The sequence below is a fragment of the Hippichthys cyanospilos genome, chromosome 22 (genome assembly GCF_059441005.1).
Source record: "Hippichthys cyanospilos isolate Australia breed blue-spotted pipefish chromosome 22, RoL_Hcya_1.0, whole genome shotgun sequence".
NCBI classification, from domain to species: Eukaryota; Metazoa; Chordata; class Actinopteri; order Syngnathiformes; family Syngnathidae; genus Hippichthys; species Hippichthys cyanospilos.
In genome coordinates this window covers 8,756,709-8,780,861 of record NC_142390.1, presented here as the reverse complement: position 1 = coordinate 8,780,861, position 24,153 = coordinate 8,756,709, and the positions used below count along the sequence as shown (strand labels likewise).

At 45.6% G+C, this 24,153-nt stretch overlaps 2 protein-coding genes across 3 annotated transcripts in view; one reads left to right on the top strand and one right to left on the bottom strand.

Moving 5' to 3' along the window:
• Window positions 1-24,153, top strand: part of LOC148405803 (voltage-dependent L-type calcium channel subunit alpha-1C-like) — a 147,427-nt gene that overhangs the window by 82,634 nt on the left and 40,640 nt on the right. The window lies entirely within an intron of this gene.
• On the bottom strand, window positions 14,553-22,834 carry LOC148405804 (uncharacterized). Of its 2 annotated transcripts, XR_015864192.1 has the most exons (4): window positions 22,399-22,834; window positions 20,026-20,207; window positions 15,446-18,622; window positions 14,553-14,799 (listed from the first exon to the last, which is right to left on the bottom strand). XR_015864192.1 is itself a non-coding variant. In XM_088406334.1 (3 exons), exon 3 carries the CDS (start codon window positions 18,525-18,527, stop codon window positions 16,626-16,628), a length of 1,902 nt encoding a protein of 633 aa, XP_088262460.1. In that variant the 5' UTR covers window positions 18,528-18,622; window positions 20,026-20,207; window positions 22,399-22,834; the 3' UTR covers window positions 14,553-16,625. The 2 variants fall into 2 exon arrangements, 1 of the variants encoding a protein (XP_088262460.1); XM_088406334.1 differs by having other exon boundaries at window positions 14,553-18,622.

The following is a 24,153-nucleotide window of genomic DNA, read 5'->3' as shown; positions in this document are numbered from 1 at the left end:
ACACACACACACACACACACACACACACAATCAGTCCACGCGGACGAGATTACCTCATGAGCAGGCCGATCTGCGTCGTCAGCCTTCATTGGCTCGCTGATTTGTGAGACTTTGTCCAATGCTGAATCATCGGCAGCCATTTTGAAAACCCCCGATCAAACCTTCTGTAAGTATTCCCAGGAAGCAATCAAGACCCCGGAGCATGCCTTGGCGTAATTCCAATTCTCACGGTGCCTGAGCATCCTAATCATGACAGGGCAGACTTTTTAATTTGACACAGCGTGTTTACACTGCAGCAGAGCGGGAGTGATGGTGTGTGTGCGGCGCACCGTGTATGCGTTGGATTGGATCACATGTGAATTGAAGATGGCATTCTAATTAGACAAGGGAACGAGTGAAAAGTGAGAGAGGGACGAGATAAGAGGGAGCAACGAAGGATGCGCACATTCGCTGGCCTGTTAGTAGCCTATGTTAGCTCGCTTCCCCATCTCCAAAAATTCATGCTGTAATACTTCACATTGCCAGGAACCAAAATAATGAATACACACATTCCACTGTGGAAAGTGGCTAGACTGAAGCATTTTGGGATAGAATTCCCAAATACGCTATTTTGTATTCCTTTGTGGCTTAAAAACAACTTCACTTGATAGTTTTGGCCCAAGCTAGGATTAGTGGCAGGTGGTATTTGGTCCAAAAAAAGTAAAAGCCGGCAGTGGCTTGTGAGTTTTTTTCCGTTATTATCTGCACACGCACATCAATTTATTTGATATACTGTAAGAAAAAGTAGCATTTACGGGAAGAGTCCTATGCGAAGGGGTGGGAGCATGTCCAAATACGGTCGCAGGTGTCTCCAGAATGTCCTGGCAAGCTGAAAGTGTGCCTCTGCATCGTTTCATGACTGCGGTCAAGTCGGACCAAAGACACAGTCGCGCCCTCACGCAGCTTCAGAAAACAGCTCATTAAAAACAGACACACACAGTCTGCACACATCAAAGATGCTTCTGTTTTCATGCGTCCTTATATATCCGCATCATTAGTGGGAGCCAACCATATCTTTACCTCATTGTGGGCAGAAATGATCCAGCTGAATCATTTGAAAAAATAATAATCCAATCATTGCGATTTAGGATGTGATCTTTGTTTTTGTTTTTTATTTCAAGGTCCTCTCTCCATCTATTTATTTAATAAACAAGCAATGAATTAATCTTATGTGTGTGTGTGTGTGTGTGTATGTGTGTATGTATATATATATATATATATATATATATATATATATATATATATATATATATATATATATATATATATATATATATATATATATTTTTTTTTTTTTTTTTTGATAATGCACACTACTGCCTATGTTTAGTAAGTGATGAGTGTTTATTCTGTTTATGTCTATTTGTGTAGAGGTTGCACTTTATAGTTAGTAGTTGTTGTTAGTTGTTGCTAACCCGCTAATGTCGGCTAAAAATACAGTAAATACATATATTAAGTGTTTATATGTCAGTTTACTGACTTTAAGATTGTTGTTGATTTATTATTCAACAGATACTACATGATACACCATACATGAGCCAAAATAAATGTGAAGTTCAACGTGATGACTTGCGTAGTCTTTCACCGGAGTCTTGGTGCAGATAACCAGTCCTGAGAACAAATTCTCAACAAACTAAGTAATATTAGTTATTTAATGAATATACAATAATGTTAATAAGGATAATGTAATGTTAATAATAGGAGAAAGGAAATAAAATAGGCAAAAAAAAAAAGGATTGGTTATGGTTACTGTGGCTATATTGGGGTGTACATAGAAATCTAGGAACTGATACCCTTCTTCGCGGGTTTCAGACTTCGCGGGGGGTTGACAGCCCCCATTAACCGCGAAGTAGGGGGGGATCACTGTATATATATATATATATATATATATATATATATATATATATATATATATATATATATATATATATATATATATATATATATATATATACACAGTGATCCCTCCTACTTCGCGGTCTCAGATATCGCGGTCTCAGTACTTGGCGGGTTTTTCTTGGAAAAATTAAAAATATTTCAAAACAAAAAGAAATTGCAAAAATCCGCAAAAATGGAAAAAAATTGAAAAAAAGCAAAAAAAGTACATTATACAGTACTGTATTCATCAAATAACTAAGTAATATTAGTTCATAACTATGTTAAAAATTCTTCAAGCGTTAGAGTTCGTGACGTTTTTATCTTATTTTGAAAGTTTGTGATGATATTTATCTTATTTTGAAATGTATGCTTTTAATTTGTCGGGTCGCGTTGCTTTTCCGTTTCCTGTGTTACGTTCTCTGTGCGTCATTCGGCTCGTTACGATGACGTAGTAAATGACAACGTAAGATCATATTTATCGTTTATTATCATTTATGGTGATAACGCATGCTACTGCCTATGTTTAGTAAGCGATGAGTGTTTATTCTGTTTATGTGTTCGTTTGTGTAGAAGTTGCACTTTATAGTTAGTAGTTGTTGTTAGTTGTTGCTCAACCGCTAAGGTGGGCTAAAAATACAGTAAATTCATAGATTAAAGTTCGGCAAGTGTTTATATGTTAGTTTACTGACTTTAACATTGTTGTTGATTGATTCAACAGATACTACATGATACAATAGCCAAAATAAATGTGAAGTTCAACGTGGTGGCTTGCGTACTCTTTCACCTGGTCTTGGTGCAGATAACCAGTCTTGAGAACAAATTCTCAACAAACTAAGTAATATTAGTTATTTAATGAATATACAATAATGTTAATAAGGATAATGTAATTTTAAATAATAGGAAAAAGGAAATAAAATACGCAAAATATACCAAAAAAAAGGATTGTTTATGGTTACTGCGGCTATATTGGGGTGTACATAGAAATCTAGGAACTGATACCCTACTTTGCAGGTTTCAGACTTCGCGGGGGGTTGACACACCCCATTACCGCGAAGTAGGGGGATCAATACATATATATATATATATATATATATATATATATATATATATATATATATATATATATATATATATATATATATACAGTATATACAGTGCGCCCCTGGTTTACGAACTCCCTGTTTTACGAATTTTTCATCTTATGAACGTGGACCGCGGCGATTTTTGTCCCCCTCTTACACACAAACCTTTTGTCTTACGAACAATCCAACTTGCCGGTCAGTGTGTCCGCACTATTTTTTTCGCTTTGCTGCATCGACAACAACTATTCTCGCATGTCACGGAAACGCCGATATGCTATTGGTTTTATAAGGTCACAGTCACGGTCTCAGTCACGGTTTCAGTCACGGAGATGCCGATATGCTATAGGTCGATTAAGGTCACAGTCACGGTCTCAGTCACGGGGATGCGGATATGCTATTGGCCGGCGTCACGTCAATCACAGAAATGCCGATATACTACTGGCCGAACGCCTTCATCTAGCTTGATGGCACAGCTGATTGGTGTGTTGTGAATATATATATATTGTCACAGTCCACCATTTCAGCCACCTCACTTCCAGCTTCACCACACCCGCTCAGCCCTCCTTCTAATCAGCCTCGAACACCAACACCTGCAACCACTTACCCGCTCAGTATAAAGCCCGGTCACTTCCCTCCACAACCCGCCAGATCGTCTCTATGCGCTACGCCGAGCTTTCCAGCAATTCCTCCTGCCAGCCTGCCTGTTGTCCGACCCTGTTCGCCCTTGACCTCCCGATTGCCTGCCGAATTGACTGGATCCTTGGTATTTCGACCTTGCCTGCCTCTGACCACCCGCTAGCCTGCCGTCTTTACCTGTATGCCCGAGCCCCCCTCCCGTCTCGCTCCCTTTGCCCGACTCCCAGCCAAACCCCAGCTCTCCCAACTCCAGAACCCCCCAGACGTCTGTGCCACGCTCCCGTCAGCTCCCACGACTACCCGCACCTTCTGTTCAATAAACACTCTGCCATTGCCCTTACCAGTGCGTGCGTGCTCTTGGGTCCTCTCTCGTCCCGCCGTAACAGTACGATCTGGCCAGTCCAAATGGACCCAGCGCGCCGATCCCTCACCCAGCCGTCATCCGCTCCTGATCATCCGCCCAATTTTCTGCCTCATGACCGGCCCGAGCCCCAAATTGGCGTCCCGGAACGCTACGAAGGTGATCCCGAAACTTGCGAGGCGTTCCTAACGAATTGTTCACTTTTGTTCGCCCTGCAGCCCCGAACATTTGCCTCCGAGCGCGCTAAAGTAGCGTTCGTCATCAACCACCTTACGGGCCGAGCCCGCTTGTGGGGAACGGCGGAATGGAGGAGACGGTCACCCGCGTGTGCCTCCTTCCAGGCGCTCGAGGAGGAGATTTTAAAAGTCTTTGGACTCAGCTACGCCAGTGCGGAATTGGGCCGGGGCCTGCTCGAGTTGCGTCAAGGCGACGGAACGGTGGCGGATTACGCCATTGACTTCCGGACGCGAGCCAGTCAGAATAGGTGGAACGGTCCCGCACTCGTAGACGCCTTCCTTCATGGACTGTCCAGCCGTCTTAAGGACGAATTAGTTTCTCATGAACTCCCCGTCACCTTGGACGGGGTGATTAAGCTGGCGACGCGGATAGATATCCGCTTGCAGCATCGGCTACGCGAACTGCAACGGGAAGAGACGCACCAGAGGGCTTCTCCGTCGGCCAGAGTGAGCTCCCATCTGGCGACGTCAGCTCCTCCCGGTGGCGGGAGTGCGCCAACGCAGCCAGCTCGCGCGCCCCTGACTCCTGAAGAGCGGCAACGCCGCCGCTCCGCCCGGCTCTGCCTTTATTGTGGGGAACCAGGACACTTTATTTCCGCATGCCCAGTGAAAAGACCAATCCCGGTCCCAAGTAGCGTAAAAATGGGTCAAGTGACTCTTTCCCTGTCCCGTGACAGAGCCCTCTTACAAGCCCAACTCCTGCTGTCTGATGGTCCCCACACTGTAGGCACCCTGGTGGACTCTGGGGCTGACGCTAACGTCATTAGCCGGCAGCTAATGATTCAACTCGGTCTCAAGAGCTTCCCTCTGCCCAAACCCTCACCTGCCCATGCCTTGGACGGGCGCCCCCTGGGGGTGATAACTCACCAAACCGCACCTCTCTCTATGCGCCTGTCAGGCAACCATGAGGAAAAAATACAATTTTGCATCCTAGATCATCCGCAGATACCGCTAATTTTGGGGCTGCCTTGGCTTTGTCGCCACAACCCTCACATCAATTGGGAGAAGGGAGTCATTTTGGCTTGGGGCTCATCATGCCATCTCTCCTGCCTCAAGCGCACATCTGTTCCTGATCCCCTCGCCGCTCCGCCTGCGCATGCCGATATCGCTGGTGTGCCGCCTGAGTATCACGACTTTAGCCAAGTCTTCAGCAAAGCGCGTGCAACCTCCCTGCCTCCCCACCGCCCTTATGATTGTGCAATTGACCTATTGCCCGGGACAACGCCTCCAAGGGGTCGCCTATACTCTCTGTCGGGTCCAGAACGGCAGGCCATGGAGAGGTATGTCAACGAGTCGCTAGCGGCGGACATCATACGTCCTTCCTCTTCTCCGGCGGGGGCAGGGTTTTTCTTTTCCGAGAAGAAGGACAAGACTCTCCGCCCTTGTATCGATTATCGGGGCCTGAACGATATTACGATTAAGAATAGATATCCTCTTCCACTAATGACCTCAGGGTTTGAGCTACTGCAGGGGGCTGCCTACTTCACAAAGCTCGACCTACGCAATGCCTACCATCTCGTGCGGATTAGGGAAGGCGATGAATGGAAGACTGCCTTCAATACCCCGCTCGGACACTATGAGTACCTAGTCATGCCCTTTGGACTCACCAATGCCCCAGCGGTCTTCCAGGCACTACTCAACGATGTCCTGCGGGACATGCTCGACAGATTTGTATTCGTTTACCTGGATGACATTCTCATCTTCTCCAAGACGCAGGGTGAGCATGTTCTCCACGTTCGCGCAGTTCTGCAACGCCTGCTGGAAAACTCTCTGTTTGTCAAAGCGGAAAAGTGTGAGTTTCATGCCTCATCAGTGTCCTTCTTGGGCTACATAATCGCTAAGGATAGCATCAGTATGGATCCCGCAAAAGTCTCGGCTGTTACTTCCTGGCCAACGCCCGAAACCAGAAAACAACTGCAGCGCTTTCTTGGCTTTGCTAACTTTTACAGGCGATTTATCAGGAATTACAGCGCCACGGCAGCTCCTCTTACGGCTCTCACCAGCCCCAAAACCCCTTTCCGGTGGAACCCAGGTGCCGAAAGGGCCTTCCAGGAACTCAAGCACCGCTTCACATCGGCCCCAATCCTTCAAATGCCAGATCCTGGTCAACAATTCATGGTCGAGGTTGATGCATCGGAGACTGGGGTTGGGGCCGTTCTCTCCCAGCGGTCACGGAAGGATGGGAAACTCCACCCCTGTGCATTCTTTTCTCAGCGCCTCTCTCCCGCAGAGAGAAATTATGACATAGGAAACCGCGAACTACTTGCCGTAAAATCCGCCCTGGAGGAATGGCGGCACTGGCTGGAGGGAACGAAGATCCCCTTTGTGGTGTGGACAGATCACAAAAACCTCGAGTATATCCGTCAGGCTAAGAGGCTGAACTCCCGCCAAGCTCGTTGGGCATTGTTCTTCACCAGGTTCAACTTCAACCTCTCCTACCGCCCAGGATCCCAGAATATCAAGCCGGACGCCCTCTCCAGGCAGTTTGAACTTGAGGACAGTTCATGCCGGGACCCCGAGACTATCCTTCCCCCGTCATGTGTCATTGGCTTGCTCACCTGGGAGATCGAGGAGAAGGTGAAGTCAGCTGCCAAGGGGCAGACTAAACCAAGCCAATGTCCCAGTAACCGTCTGCCTGTCCCCGACTATCTTCGTTCCGAAGTTCTACAGTGGGCTCACTCTTCGAAATTGACTTGCCATCCCGGCATTCAACGGACCCTGATTGTCCTCAGACGACGGTTCTGGTGGCCCTCTATGGAGAGGGACGTGCGTGAATTTATCCAGGCCTGTCCCATTTGTAGTCAGAATAAATCGTCACATCAGGCTCCTTCCGGGCTGCTGCGCCCCCTTCCTGTTCCGCATCGCCCTTGGTCTCATGTTTCACTTGACTTCGTGACCGGTCTACCTCCATCAAACGGTAACACAGCCATCCTGTCCATAGTTGACAGATTCAGCAAAATGGCTCACTTTGTTCCCCTCCCGAAGCTTCCCTCCGCAAAGGAAACGGCACAACTCCTGATTGACCATGTTTTCCGCCTACATGGGCTTCCCCTTGATGTGGTGTCAGACAGGGGTCCTCAGTTCAGGGCGGCTTTTTGGAAGGAGTTTTGCCGGCTCATTGGCGCTACGGCCAGCCTGTCCTCCGGGTTCCATCCGCAGACCAACGGGCAAACAGAGAGAGTAAATCAGGAGATGGAAACTGCCCTCCGCTGTCTGGCATCCCGAGATCCTGCCTCCTGGTCGGCCCAGCTCCAGTGGGCAGAGTATGCCCACAACACGCTGACCAGCTCCGCCACAGGAATTTCCCCCTTCGAATGCGTTCACGGCTACCAACCTCCGTTGTTTCCGGCTCTAGACGACGACGCCACCTGTCCGTCTGCCCTTGCCTTTGCTCGGCGGTGCCGCCGGACATGGGCCCGAGCCCGCTCGGCCTTGCTGCAGGCCAGTAAACGCTACACTCGGACGGCCAATAGGCGGCGTACTTCGGCCCCAACGTACCAGGTGGGTCAGAAGGTCTGGTTGTCCACTAAGGATTTGCCCCTTCGAGTGGAATCCAACAAACTCGCTCCCCGTTTCATTGGTCCCTTCCCCATCCAGAAGGTACTGAACCCGTCAGCTGTGCGTCTTGCCCTACCTCGCTCGATGCGTGTTCACCCAAGTTTCCATGTCTCCCGAATCAAGCCTGCAATAGATAGCCCCCTGGTTCCCGCGCTTCCGCCTCCTCCGCCTCCTCGGTTCGTTGATGGGGGCCCGGTGTACACAGTCCGGCGGCTGCTCCGCTCCCGTCGCCGCGGCAGGGGCCTCCAGTACCTAGTGGACTGGGAGGGGTATGGCCCGGAAGAGCGGTCTTGGATCCCAGCCCGCCAGGTTGTGGATGCCTCCTTGGTCTCTGACTTTCACCGCCTTCATCCGGATCAGCCATCTGGACCGTCTGGGCGTCGTGGCGCGCCCCGGCGTGTTGCCCGCCCCCCCGCCCATGGGGTTTCCCCGGCCGTTGGCCTTTCCCTCCCGCCCAGTGGTGGCCTTGGGACGTCGGGAGCCGTCCCTTGATGGGGGGGTTCTGTCACAGTCCACCATTTCAGCCACCTCACTTCCAGCTTCACCACACCCGCTCAGCCCTCCTTCTAATCAGCCTCGAACACCAACACCTGCAACCACTTACCCGCTCAGTATAAAGCCCGGTCACTTCCCTCCACAACCCGCCAGATCGTCTCTATGCGCTACGCCGAGCTTTCCAGCAATTCCTCCTGCCAGCCTGCCTGTTGTCCGACCCTGTTCGCCCTTGACCTCCCGATTGCCTGCCGAATTGACTGGATCCTTGGTATTTCGACCTTGCCTGCCTCTGACCACCCGCTAGCCTGCCGTCTTTACCTGTATGCCCGAGCCCCCCTCCCGTCTCGCTCCCTTTGCCCGACTCCCAGCCAAACCCCAGCTCTCCCAACTCCAGAACCCCCCAGACGTCTGTGCCACGCTCCCGTCAGCTCCCACGACTACCCGCACCTTCTGCTCAATAAACACTCTGCCATTGCCCTTACCAGTGCGTGCGTGCTCTTGGGTCCTCTCTCGTCCCGCCGTAACATATATATATATATATATATATATATATATATATATATATATATATATATATATATATATATATATATATATATATATATATATATATATGCATAAATTCATAAATACACACACATACATACCCACGCACGCGTGTGTGCGCCTGCACACACACACACACACACACATAAGTGTAAAAGACCGCTTACTGTACTTGGCCTTGGCTTTGATTTAATTTTCAGCAGCAAATGTTTTGTTTACGCTTTGTAAATGCCTGTAAAAAGCTGAATGGGCACTTTTGAGCATTTCACACGGAGGCAAATATTTTATTCACGACGGCCAATGAGCGAGCACTTTTTTCATGCATTTTTTTCGAACGTGTGGCCACAGTCTCGTTGCTGTGTCCCGCTCGGTGATGAAAAGGGTCAAGTTGATTCAAGCCTTGATTTCGACGGGAGGGAGCTTAGGCGAGTCCCGTGTGCCTCTGCGCTTTCAAATGCTTTTGAATAGGTTTGTGCTGCAGTTAGCGTTGAGGCAGATTAGCCTCTGGCCATGGGGAACTACTTATAAAGTGTCGAGTTTGGCGACCGTGCGCAGTGACTTCTTGGACTTGTCCCGTCTGTCCTCCAACTCACATTATGTCAAACTGTGTTAGCCAAAAGGCGGAGATATTGTCAATGTCTGCAAAGGATTTATTGAAGTGATCTATAGTTGACTATTCAAACTCATATTTAATGTGAGTTGACACACACCTGGCATCATCTTAATCTGAACGCAAATATACTTAAAATGAACTTAAGTAGAGGTTTCCTGCCAAAAACTTCACGTCTCATTGGAACATAAAACTTTTTACCGCATATATTTGATAGATTTTGTTGTGTTCTGACGAGACCGAATTAGTTTTGGCACAAAAACAAAGCTATAATATGTGATGTAATTGTAAGCAAAAAATTTAGAAATGATTGATCTTGGCATATTTTCTTTCTTTTTATTTTATATATCACATAAAATACGAGTGTAATGAATTACTTAAAATAATCAATTTCTTTAAGTTATCTTCTACACTAAAGTAAACTGATTACTTCACGTCATCCACTGCACGAGTACTTCATTACCTACATTCATTAATCAATTATTTGAGTACTCTGGTAAGTACTTAAGTAATAGATTATCCAAGGACTTTACCACTCTGATTATATTAGTACTTTAATACTTTAGTACTCAATTACCTTAGTACTTTGTTTTTTGTACCAACCATTGTTACACCCTCCTTTACATCAACACTCAAAAACATGGAAAAACTGAGTACTTAAAGTAATAGTTTTATACTTAGCTCATTTGTTTCCAGTCATTTTCTCGCCTTAGCGAAATTTTATATATATATATATATATATATATATATATATATATATATATATATATATATATAAAAGAACTGGTTTCACTTTCTTGTAGATGAAAAAAGGTTCAGCAGCTTCAAATCCAAATGCCTCATCTACATTACGTATTTACAACAATGCAAAGCAGCATAAAAAAATTCTCCACCTCTACATCCTCCCCTCCTGTATTTCACTCGTCACCCTTCCTCCTTCACTCCTTGCTCATCTTTTCCTCCCTCCTGCCTAATACTTTGTCACTCTCCCTAGTATCCATTATTCATGGCACAGTCACAGCCGGCATTAAAGCGCCTTGCAATATTGCTACGGCAACGACACAGCGGCGGCAGTCGCAGTAGGCAGATCCAACAGCCGCATTGGATCATGGGAAACTGGGTCACCTCCCAGGAGCGGGAGAGTGCAGGGGTGCAGGGGAGGGAGATCGCTGAGGCACACGCGCCAACACACACACACACACCCACACAAACACACACACGCACACCTGATGGCTCTACAAAAGCGAGTTGCAAAATATTAGAAACGCCTCCCATGGTGATTTATTGCAACGTCTCTTCATTTTCAAAAAATAAAAAATTCCTCCCTCTTATGTGCTACAGGTAAAAGTTTAAAAGGTGAAGGAGCCAGATGGACCATATGTCCAGATGTACCACCAAACATACATAACTGGAGGGCCTGTTGTGTTTGTTTGCTGCCAAGTAATAATTGCACTAGATAGCACAATGTTTTCTGTAATCAATTATGTGTACCTGTACTTGTCTGAAATGTGTATCTATTTGTCTGTATTTGGTACATGCAGCATCCACTTTAACCTGTGGGCCTGGAAGGGGGCTCCTCCCAACTGTGGTCCCTTCTGGAGGTTTCTGATTTTCCCCTAATTGGGGTTTTTGAGTTTTTCCTTCCCCTTCTGGGAGCTTTGACAGGGGATGCTGTTGTGTACCTTACACCAAAAAGATGTCTCTGTATGACTTCTTTTTTCGAAAGAAGTCTCAACATGACCTCTTTTCATCTGTGAAGCCCTTTGAAACTTTGTTGATTCAGGGCTATACAAATACAATTTGATTTGATTTTTGATTTGAACCCATGGGTAACGTTTTAGATTTTTTTTTTTTTGTAATCTTGCTTTTGCTGACCGAAAAACTACATTCAACATTAACATTCAATGAGAGTTAAACCAAAAACCTTTATTTGGGTAATCAACACAGCCCCAGTCTCAAATGTTGGAGCATCCTTGAATGCACCACACAGGATCTGCTGCGGAAACATGTTGATTTTCAAAAATTTTCAAATGCCACCTATAGAGGGTTTTCACTGATGTCACATTGTGGGGAGTAACCCGAATGCGCCGCCATTATGGAGGGACTCGACAAACGGAGTGCAATGCCATCATGTGTATCTTTGGACGGATTAAACAAAATGATCGTCGAGACAAAAAAAAAAAAAAAAAACCTTAGCAAAGCCTGTCGCCGATGCGAAGGCATACATTGAAGGACTCAGAACATAAGAGAAGGCCCAGTATGTGGAAAAATTATCCTTTATCGGCGGTGTCGATCCATATGAGTTGGCTGACTCATCCTGGATAAACGACGATCAGGCTATTCTTCCCACAATTACATATCCAGATATAGTCAACTACTTGTTTTTTTCACCGAGCCCATACACAGCCGAAGATCTTAAATCCTACTAAGGTTTGGAGGCTTACAACCAGACGCCGTGTGGATGAGTGAGGGAGACGCAACATTTTCAGAAAAATCAGAACAACATAACTCATTTATGCAACATGTGGTAGCTTGATAATAATAATTATGCCAATGTCAGTTTTATTTATGTCATACCAAAGTCCCTTACATTAAAATAAGCAGTCAGAAAAACACCACAAGCAATAAACGTTTTTACAAGTTACTATTAAACTGTCATCATTGCATTACAAACTTTGTTATTAGTTGCTTGCAATCAATATTTTCTTAATTGAATAAAATTGAGCGGAACAAATTCGGATTTTGTCCGGATTTCCTCCACTCAGATCCTGGTTGAGCCTTGCCAACAAAAGGCGTCTCCTTTCCTCCGATAATTTCTGGCATTCCTCTCCTTGATTTTTGATCACTTTTGGGAGCCTGTAATAGTCTAAATGTTTTTCTCGGTTTGCCTTAATTGTGCAACCCGAAACACGGCAATAATTGACCATTTTTCCTAACGATATTGCAGATATATGTAGTGCCCATGCAATGTTATGGTACTGAGTACCTCCAAGATGGCGGCTTCCGGGTTATGGATGCGGCTGATGGCGCGCCATGAAAACCCTCCATATAAATATCAGAAACGAAGGCCAAAAAAAAAACCTCCATGTCAATTGCCCTTAAACGTTGAATTCATTAGAGAGGGAAAAAAAATGAGCACCGTGGCACGCTTTGCACAATACACATCTCAATTATCTCGAAGCTTTCAAATCCTTTCAGAGGAGCCTCTTATCTACGCTCCTTTGAGGAGGCTATGGATTTAATGAGGGAGATCAATATAGGAATATGGGCCTTTACCAAGAGTCACTTCATTACTTATCTAATTAAAAAGATGCATTCAGGCTCTACATCACAGCTTTATTCAGTCGCATGTTGCTGCCGTGCCGACGTCCGGCGATAAAACGCTAACACGAATGAGTAGATGGTTAAATGTCAGTGTATGGTTCAGCAGCATGACTTTGCGTCATATTTGCAGTTTGCTTACCCACTGCAGTCATGTAGAAGTGAACAATGAGAAAATATTCGAAATGATGGTGCTTTTATGAAGTCAAACGAGCATCCATGTTGAAAAAGTTGAGTTTCTGTTGGAGTTTCTGAGTTATAATAACATACTGTAAATTATTTTCTGAAGTCGGAAATGTTATTCAAACCAAAACACGTTGTAGATTTGAGAGAAAAAAGCTAAACATTTTTTAACATTTCCTCATCATCTTTATGATGTGGATGATTCTTTATGACCTGGAATGACTTTCAGTTCACAGCTATGCATTTTCAAATTACCAATTTATTTTCCTTGATTTTTTTTTTATTTTTTTGATTTTTTCAGTTTTATGATGTGGATGATGCTTAGTTGTATAATAACAATGTTCTTTCATACCAACATTTATTATTTAGTTTAGATTCTTCGCAATAGGCACCTTTTACCGAATTGAGAGCTTTGCATATCTTGGTATTTTCTCAGTCAGCTTTATGATGTGGATGATGCTTTATGACCCTTGCATTTTCAGGGGTTAAATGCCTGAATTAACAGCTGCTGTTGAATTTGAAGGTGGATTTATGCCTGCATTAAATGTATCTCAGCGGAAACAAATGACAACCAAGACCCGAAAATGCAATTCATATATATATATATATATATATATATATATACACAGTGGTACCTCGGTACTCGACCGCCTCTATACTCGACCAAATCGGTGCTCGACCAAAAAATTCAAGTAGGTAATGCATCGGACCTCAAACAGATTTTCGGTTCTCGACTAGCCGAGCCGAGCCGAGCCGAGCCGAGCCGACCCGAACGCGCTCCTCGGCCCTTCTCGGCCAGCGGGTAAGCGCCAGTTCAACTCAGACCGCCAGCGGAGTAAGACGTACGCAGTTTGTTCGAGTATTTCTTCCCGGATTTAAACTTTTTTTGTGTTGCTCTAGCCCTTAATAATGGGTCCAAAGAAAGACAGTGATAAGGGGAAGGCAAAGAGGAAAACAATGAGGACCACTATTGAACCGAAGAAGGAAATTATAGCAAAATATGAACGTGGTGTACGAGTGTCCGACCTCGCGTCGCAGTTAGCTAGCGTCATCATGGAAGGAGTAACTCCCTACCGTCCTCTCCACATCCATTCCTGTATGCCATCAACCACTCTCCAAAACGTAAGTAAATTATACAAAATGGTTTATAATGCTTTATTTATCTTTATCTTTATCTTTATCATGTACTGCTTGTGCACATTTACTTGTGCACACATACTTTCCATTATTTCTTATGGGAAAATTGGTTTCGGTGTTTGAACAAATCGGTGCTCGACCACCACCTCAGAACGGATTATGGTCGAGTACCGAGGTACCACTGTGTATATATATATATATATATATATATATATATATATATATATATATATATATATATATATATATATATATATATATATATATATATATATATATATATATACACAAGGGTTATAATTCCAATTCACACATTGAAAAATTCACAATTGGCACCTATGAAATGAGAGGGTTATGCAGCAAGGGAGAAGAAAGAGGAGAAGATGGAAGAGGAAGCAGGCTTGCTAATGAATTTGTTACCACAGCTGCAGTCATTTACTCTCTTATCTTTTATTAGCAGGAGAGGAAAACATCCATGGCACATAAATGTTATATAAAAAGTCAAATAAGACAACACTGTGCACAAATAGTTGCGATACAAATGATGCTAAAAATAGAAAGAGCAAAGTGGTCTTTTTTTGTTTGTTTGTTTTAGGTTCATATTGAGAGCCTTGCAGCAGTTGGGGATTAGCACCAGCCAAACAAGTAGCATGTGATGGTAGCTTCTGAGTTGGCGGGTGCACGCGTCTCGGCCCGTGCCGCTAACCGGGGTGTTTCCTGTGGGAGTGGGAAGACCGAACAGAGCAGCATTTATCATTTTTCCATAATGACTCCCCAAGCTACTGCTTGTCGCCCGTCGGAGAGATTTGAAGCGCCATCTGTGTGCAAAACATGCAATTAACTCAAGTCGCAAAAGAAGTGAATTTTTTGAGTTATCTGACATACGGGTGGCGTGTTGAGTGGATAAGCAAATACAAAGGGTGCAGCTTCATGTCTGTGTGTGCTGAAGCACCCATGACGCCCACGTCCACCAAGCCTATTCTAAGGTACACATTGTGCAGGCTTAAACAAATCACAGGGTCCCATTGTTTAGTTTCGCAAGTGCATAGATGGCTATGGCACGCTACTCGCTGTATATTTATAGAACCTTCCAGAAAGTTCACACTACTTGAGTTACACAACGTAATCATAAATACTAGAATGCATTAGAATGTTTATGTTGTGTCTGCTTGAATCACGCCAAAAAAACGTGTTGAAAATTACAACAGAAAATTGGATTATTTGTAATTTCATGAGTTAGTCAAAAAATTTTCAACGATGATGTTAGACAGTAAACGTATGTCAAAATTACAAGAGAAAGCTGAATTATTTGCAATTTCATGAGTTGGTCAAAAAAATTTCAATGTGTCACGCTGGGGCATACCGGTTAGAGGAGTGCGGGATGCGGAAAAGGCGGGACCAATAAAATGCAGGGCAGACCGGGGTAGGCTTAAGTGGGGGTGATTTAATGACAAAAAAGGCTGGGTTGAAAGAAACAAAAAATACAAGTTACAAACAAAATCGCTAAACTGAAACTACTGGGGGCAACAAGGAACGGGAGGCAACACGGGAATGACAGGTACAAGGAGCGTGAGACGAGGCAGCGGGGAATGACGAACAATGACCTGACAAGGGACGCGGCAAAACACTGGGGCTTAAGTACTAACAGAACTAATTAAGACGCAAGACACCTGGGGAAGACAAGGAGCGGGGAAACTTACTGGAGGAAACACGCGGGCGACAGGTGAGGTTAATTAGTGATGACACGGGGGGGAAACACAGAGAACCTATAACTGAAACTACACAACCCAAAAACCCACAACAAAAAACAGATCATGACATAGCCCCTCCCTCAAGGGGCGGATCCCAGACGACCGCAAACCAAAACAACCCAAAAACAAAGAACCCAAACAGGGCGGGCGGAAGGGGGCCTGGAGGAGGGACCAAAACAAAAACACTTAACTAATTGAAACTGTCCAAGGAAAACCTGAGGCGGAACAGAGCGCCAGGTTCCGCGGCCCGGCGGTGAGAGGCCAGGCATCAGACACGCCAGATGAAGAGGGCCGGGCAGCGAGAGTCCGGCAGACGTCTGGGACGCCAGAGGAGGCGGGCCAGGCGGCGAGAGTCCGAAGGACGTCCAGGACGCCAGATGAGGCGGGCCCGGCGGCGAGAGTCCAGAGGACGTCCGGGACGTCAGATGAGGCGGGCCCGGCGGCGAGAGTCTGGAGGACGTCCTTGACGGCAGAGGAGGCGGACGCCGGCAGAAGAGGACCCGGGCAGCGACAGTTGAGAGCCGGCAGAGGAGGAACCGGGATGCGTCGGCTGGGCGCCGATGGGCGGAGACCTGGGAGGCAGAGGCTGGGCGCCGACGGGCGGAAACTCGGGAGGCAGAGGCTGGGCGCCGACGGGCGGAAACCCGGGAGGCAGAGGCTGGGCGCCGACGGGCGGAAACCCAGGGAAGCGTCGGCTGGGCGCCAACGTGATTCGACCACTGGGGGCATGCCACAAGCAGAGGTGAGTTCTGGGCACTGACCTGGGACGGCGGCCACCACTGTAGAGCCATCTCATGCGATTGACAGTGCCCTAGCCGGCGGCTCTGGCTGCTGCAGGACTGTGGCTGGCGGCTCTGGCTGCTGCGGGGCCGTGGCTGGCGTCTCTGGCTGCTGCGGGGTCGTGGCTGGTGGCTCTGGAGACTGCGGGGTCGTGGCTGGCAACACTTGAGGTTGCAGTGGAGCTGTGGAGGTTTTCTGCGGAGGCTGGTGCTGAAGCTCTGCCGTCCCCGGCTGCTGGGGACGGACCGGAGAAGTTAATAACGGCAAGGGACTGACCTGAAGCAGTGGAGACTGCCGAGGATTGATGGTCAGTTTGAGAGGCGGAAGTGGTGTTATGGCCGGCAGCTCGGAGGGCAATCGTGGCTCGTTTTGGGACCGTGAGGGCGGCATGCCATGTGACTCGGAAGCCGGCTGCGGCAGAGGCGCGACATGGGACTGGGGAGACCCCGACTGCGGCGTGACGTAGGTCCCGGGAGCGGGCAGCGGCTTGACAAGAGGCTCCGAAGGAGCGGGTAGCGGCGTGACGAGAGGCTCGGAAGGCGCCGACTGCGGCGTGTCGAGAGGCTCGGAGGGCGCCGACTGCGGCGTGGCGAGAGGCTCGGAGGGCGCTGACTGCGGCATGGCGAGAGGCTCGGAAGGCGCCGACTGCGGCGTGGCGAGAGGCTCGGAAGACGCCGACTGCGGCGCGACGAAGGGCCCTAAAGGCGCCGCCTGCGGCGCGACGAGAGGCCCGGAAGGCGCCGACTGCGGCGTGACGCGGGGCTCGGAAGACGCCGGCTGCAGCAGCTCGATGAGGGACTCGGCAGACGGCGGCTGCAGTGGCTCGAAGGGCACCAGTAAACGCGGGGGCTCAAGGTCCGGGACGTCCAACTGCGGGGGCTCAGGGTCTGGGACGAGGGCGCTCAGTCGCCGCGGAGCCGGGACGGGGGCGCACTGTGGTCGCGGAACCGGGACCTGGACCTCCCGTTTGTCTGGCTGGGGACCAGGGACAGGGGCGCTAGCCACATCAGCCTGCCGCCGAGAAGATTGAGGGACACTGGGGGCACAATGAAGAGTAACGAGTGGAAAGGGGAAGGGTGCGCGAGGAGGGTGTGACTCAAGACGAGGTGAAGGATAAACGCGAGGTGACGTGTAAGCGGATATGGGATGGAGTGACTCAGGATCAGAGAGTGCCGGGACAGGTGCAAGATGAGTAGAGGGTGAGGGCCGATGACCTTTCCTAGGGTGCCCCTGTCGGCCGCCCCGTGATGGGCAAAAGGCCAAACGGGTGCCCCGGTAAAGGTCACGGTTTACGGAGGGCTTGAAATCAAGATCTTCTAAATCAGACTCAGAATCGCTATCATAAAAGGAAGGGCAAGGGCTTGGATAAATGAAATCAGTGTCAAAGTCGAAATTTTCAAACGAAGAAGAACTCGGGTAAACAAATTCAGAACCGGACTTAGAACGGAGTTTGACGAAGGGGGGACAATCCTCTAAATCAGAAAAATCAGACTCTATAGTGTAATGAGGGGGGCTAATAGGTGAGGCGGGCTGCTCAGACGGAAAAAAGGGTGGTGAATAATCCTCAGGGTCGGAAAAATCGGAATGACGAAAGACGTGGGGTGGAAGGATAGTGGGGTAAGGGAGCTCGGAAGCAGAGGTGTAGGGTGTGAAAGAAAGAGGCGTGGGCAACTGAAATTGAGCGGTGCTATCGGACGCATAATGGGGACGCGTGGAGGACGGGAATAGAGCAGCGTTGGAGGAGGGCTCGGGCGAGAGAAATAAAGACGAACAATGAAGAGGGCTTACGAGAGGGGAATGGGGGTGGCAGGCAGGCTGAGGGCGTGGACGAGCTGTGCGGCGGCGTCTCGTCCGCCGTTGGGAGCTTCCTGCTTGGTCCTGTTTTGTTCGGGTCATTCTGTCACGCTGGGGCATACCGGTTAGAGGAGTGCGGGATGCGGAAAAGGCGGGACCATAAAAATGCAGGGCAGACTTAGGCTTAAGTGGGGGTGATTTAATGACAAAAAAGGCTGGGTTGAAAGAAACAAAAAATACAAGTTACAAACAAAATCGCTAAACTGAAACTACTGTGGGCAACAAGGAACGGGAGGCAGCACGGGAATGACAGGTACAAGGAGCGTGAGACGAGGCAGCGGGGAATGACGAACAATGACCTGACAAGGGACGCGGCAAAACACTGGGGCTTAAGTACTAACAGAACTAATTAAGACGCAAGACACCTGGGGAAGACAAGGAGCGGGGAAACTTACTGGAGGAAACACGCGGGCGACAGGTGAGGTTAATTAGTGATGACACGCGGGGGAAACACAGAGAACCCATAACTGAAACTACACAACCCAAAAACCCACAACAAAAAACAGATCATGACACAATGATGATTTTAGACAGTAAGACAGTCTTAAAAGGACCATAAAATATAGAAATTACAATGAAAGACTAAAAAACTGAACATATTTACATCTATTTTGAGAGTAAAAATCAGAGTTTCTTGGCATCGGTGCATAACATATTAGAACTGTTTAAAGTTGAAATGGCTTGAATCAGTCAAATAATGTAGAATAAACAAGCAAAAAAACTTCCAAAAACCATTTGGAAAGTTTGTGGGTATTTGTGAAAATGCTGAATATTTGGTGTAGGATATTTTCTACAGTATGGATAAGATGAAGACAGGCTTGAAAAAGTCCCAAAATGTTGCAGTAACTACAGGGAAAATTATATAAACAACTTAAAATTTTAGTTTTTGGCAGAATTTTGATTGTAAAAATGTTGGATTTTTGGTAAATCCAAATGAAAATATTGAATTTTGTAATATGGGATAAGCCGGTTGAGCTAGGCGCAAATACAGGGAAGGCAACAACATTCACATAATGTAAAAATAGCTGTAAACATAGCCATAGGAACTAAGATGGAAAAACCCAAGTTTTTACACTTTCCAAATTTTTTGTCCCACCACTCAGACCAGACAGAGGTATTTACCCTTGAGTGCTCCTTCATTCTATGGTTCAGAATGCGCCTGTCAGAATGGACTTCATCAGTGACCCCTCTGGAGCTGTGTTATTCGAAATGAATGTACAGCACTGGTCACCAAACATTGCACACATGCTTCCTCTTCTCCATGGAGCATATCAACCCCTATGCGGTTCTGAGATGCCATGAGTGATGTAGCAGCCAGTTGTTCCTTAATGGCAATGAAGCTTGTTTCAGTATAGTTACCTCGTGTCTGTACACTATAATGGCTGCATCACAATACCTCTAACCCAAATGAATATAGCCATGTCAGCTGAGAACCCCTGAACACGACAGGTGTCTTGAAATACTTTCAGTATTAGTATAGTATTAGTATAGTATACTGACTTTCAGTATTATCAGGTTCTATAAACGTGCTCCCACCGATTCATCAGACTTTGCTCACCTTTCCTTTTTGGGTAACCCAATTGAGATGACCATTTTACAATGTGTGAGATGTATCCAAATTTCCTTTCTGCAATTTTTCCCGTTGTTGGTGTGACTGATGAGGGTCTTCCCACTTTGAAGCCAACGCTTCCTTTAGAAGCTTCGAATCTGGACCCAGTCCTCCGGATCAACCAGCTCCTCCTGTTGAAAACGAGTGCAATTGCTTCCTAGCGAAGATATAGGAATGCCCATGGCTTAATATAACAGCCCGTTTAAAAAAATCTTTTGGTAAAACAGGTTTGTTTGACATAAATCCCAACTTTTAAGGTCGCTGCCTGGCCGTTGTTTTTGTTTTTGAACAGGGCTTTGTTGTTGCGAATCAATAAGGATGCAGCCAGGCAAGATGTCTATTTGTGATATTAAAGCGACTGTGCCCAAAAAAGTTCCCCCTTTTTTTCCCCCTTTTGTTATTTTCTTCTCTCTTTCTTTCAGCTACTTGTTTTGCCGTCCCTGGAGATGTTATCATCTCAAGCATGTGCAAGTATGTGACGTGTACAAAAACGCACTCACTGTCAGTATAGATTGCAATGATCTTTCCTGTCATTAGCTTATGTGTTTGTGTGAATACAAAAAAATTCAGTCGCTTGCTTTGCGAAGTGACCTTGTTCTCAACACACTCCCTGTGTCTGTGTCTTTGTTTTACATAGCTCTTTTTTTCCTTTTTTTTTTTCCTTCAAGACCCAACAATAAACCTTCTTGCAAGGTTGGTCTTTCAACTCCAGTCTCTTTCAACATCAATCGCAAATGTGTCCGTTTTTTCCTTTTTAGATTGTAACACACTCTCAGCGTGTAATGCCTGGTTTACATATTGTTCCAGTGTTCCAGTGTCCTTGTCGATCCAATGTTTGTCAACCCACTGGCTTATGGTATTATGTGAATGAGCATGGAGAGCATTCTTTCGTTGCTCCTCATAAACACTCCCTGCATTGTGATCCTCAGGGATGCCACTATTTGACTTAAAGCATGCGGTCATCTGACTATATTCTTCGAATGGTTCATTTGTTTTTGTGCTGCTCTCTCAATAGTGCTATAGTTAGCTCTTTGTCGAAATTTTTCTCTAGTTTGCTCCGTTATGTCACAAACTCGACGCGTGAGTTCTTTACTTTCATGCTCCAAAACAAAATTGCGTTCTTTCGGTTCCCAATCTCCTCTCACACTGTGCCAACCAATTTTTAAAGCCGTCATCCAGTCTTGCTGGACCGCTATGCCATTTAGGTGATAAGACCTCCTAAGGTCTTCCATCTGTTGTAAAAATTCATTAACATCAGTTCTGTGGGATGTGATACCTTCAACGGCCTGTTTCACTTCATCTTGTCCTATATACCAAAACTGTAGGTGACTCATCATTAATGTTAGGATTTGCCACTTCTATTATAGGAGCATTGTGGTGAGAGGGAGGAGAGCGTATTTTCCCAAGTCTTTGAAGAAGTCAACCCCAAATCCCTACTTTCCTCGAATCTGTCTTCACTTTTACTATTCCTTTTCATTTCTGTGCCACTAACATCCAAAATTTGGTATCCTCGTACGCGTCTTTATCCATTTTCTTTTTATAATGTTTTCTTTTTGTTCTTATTTAACCCTGCAGGTCTACTAGTCTTTAGGTATTAAGCTGGCCAGCAAAGTTGTATTTTGTTATCCACACATTTAGGTGTTTTATTTTAGCTGGACATTGGCTTTCAATGAGTTTCCAATTTTTGAATGCAAGTTGCTGTTTCGGGTCCTGTTAACTACCGTTTTTTACTGACAGCATTTCCCATCCTTGACGTAAATTTGGCTCAGTCAATGAACCTTTGGTTACCTATATCTCAATGTGGTAATACTCAAGCTTCTACCCAACAGGGTGAAGCATTCTTGCCTCTCCTTCCACAGTGTTGTCACTTACAATCCCAATTGTATTAAATGAGACCATTGTCTCATTTCACACAATTCCCATAACATGCAACATTTTGCGCACGTTTCAGACACGAAGTTTAAGTGCGTACAGGACACCGCCACCCTATGAAAAGTCAATCTTGGCTGGTCTGAGTTCCTCTTTTTGCTGTTTAAGCAGCTAGGCTTGTCCTAGTCTTCTTTTCTGAGATTTCTCTGACACCTATTCACAGTTTTATAGACTACTCTGTCTCTTTTCACAGTTTTATAGACTGCTCTGTCCCTTTACTTGATGGGGACTAGTATTGTCAAGGTTTTCACACATGGCAGAAGAACTTCTGTCTATCCACACAGACGGCATAGACCTTTGTCTATCCTCTTAAGCAAACACGTCATAGACCTCTTGTCTATCCTCTGCGCGCATTTCAAGACGCTCATACATGTATGTGAGTAAATTACTCACCAGTGGTGTCCTTACTCCTTCGGATTCGCGTCAACCCTCAAGCCTCCAGATGCCAAGTCGAGGCCCAGTCTCCAAAAAGGGTTTTACTCCCGTGGCCTTGGTTTTGTCCGGTTGTCGACTCTGCCTCTGGAAACCTCAGGTATCGGCTCGAAGAACTAATTAAATGTCAGGTTCATCCACGAGACATTTGTAGAAAAACACCACTAAATGAAGAAGCAAAGACACCAAAATAGTTTTTCTTGCGCAAGGAGAACGGAATAGCTTCAACCAGTGAATAGTCTCGCTAGTCGTTCTGCAGTCCTCCATTCCATCTTGCTTTTTATTCAGCACTATCACATGTCAAATTGGAACATTTTTGCTTAGTCATTTATATTGCCTGCTTATCAGCTCCAAACACTCCTCTTCATGCGTCTCTTTTTCCAGGGGTCTGGCATCATCCTCCAGTTAGAAATCTTGATTAGGGTCCGCAAGCCCTTGGCATAGCTGCAAAATTCGACCCCACCCAAACTCTTCCACCACAAGTTTCTTCTAATATGTTTAACCAATTGTACAGTCTCTCGCTGCAAACAGCTTCGATAAGGTCGAGCAAATGTACAATAAATAAATAAATAAATACATTATTCCTACATAAAAACATTTTGAAATTTTTATGGTATTTGAATGGTGAAAATGTTGAATGTGTGGGATCGTTTGTATTGGATGGATAAGATGAACATATTAAAGTAAGACACATTTGAAAAGGTCCTAAAATATAATAAATACAGAAAAAGAAAACTTATGAAGTTTTTGGAAGTATTTTCATTTTAAAAATGTTGGATTTTTAGAAAGAGGGAGATTTTGGCATTGGTATGTATGTTCTGAAAAACCTTTAAAGTAGCCATGGCTTAAATAACTGGGAAAAAATGTAAAATTTAGAGGAGAAAACAACATTTTTGTCAATAATTTGATTTAAGAAAATGTTGATTTTTGCTATAAAGGAGGGTTTGGCATTGGTGTGGATAATTTGAACACTGATAACCCGTTTATTTTAATACTTATAATTCTTGTTATGGTGAGTAGAGAAGTGTTTCTATTTTTTACGTTATCTCTTTCATTGCATAGCAAGAGTATCCCACCTTCATGGATGCACAATATCATATGGTAAGTTCTGATAACTTGTGTAAAAGGGTGTAAGTCGTTGGCTCCATTACCCCTTCAAGGATGATTAATTGACATCACTGTGTTCATTGATCACACCTGCCCGTGGCCTTGTTTGTCACATGCTGAGCAGCCTGTCACCTACCACGACTGAAAACAAACACACACAAGAAATAGCATTGTATTGCAAAATGTTAATATAAAAACAAATACACACACTCACACACACAATTGATTTTTACTGAATATACGTATATATTCTATATATGAAATAATTCTCCATATTCTGTTTTTTTGTGTCATCCATTTGGGTACGCTTCTTCCAGTGTTAAAGTTTTAGGTTTAGAGTTTCTTGCCAATTGGAATTCAGGTAACTTGTGTCGACAGGCTGTATGAAATCTGCCCGCAATCAGATCTATTTGAGGGCATTAGCTCCAGTTGCGGTTTTCTGTGCAGTTGATTGAGCAACAGTGTTTAACATTGTTAAATAAACTTCTTAAATAAAATTATTTTTAAAAAAATGTTGCTTGACCAAGCTACACCGTGTTGCTTGGATGATTTGGATTAAAGGCGTAGCCACCCCCACGAACATTTAGCAGGAAAATCAAAATCTACTCT

Coding starts and splice junctions, on each gene's coding strand:
- LOC148405804 (XM_088406334.1), bottom strand. CDS start 18,527: ATGCCCCAGCGTGACAGAATGACCCGAACAAAACAGGACCAAGCAGGA.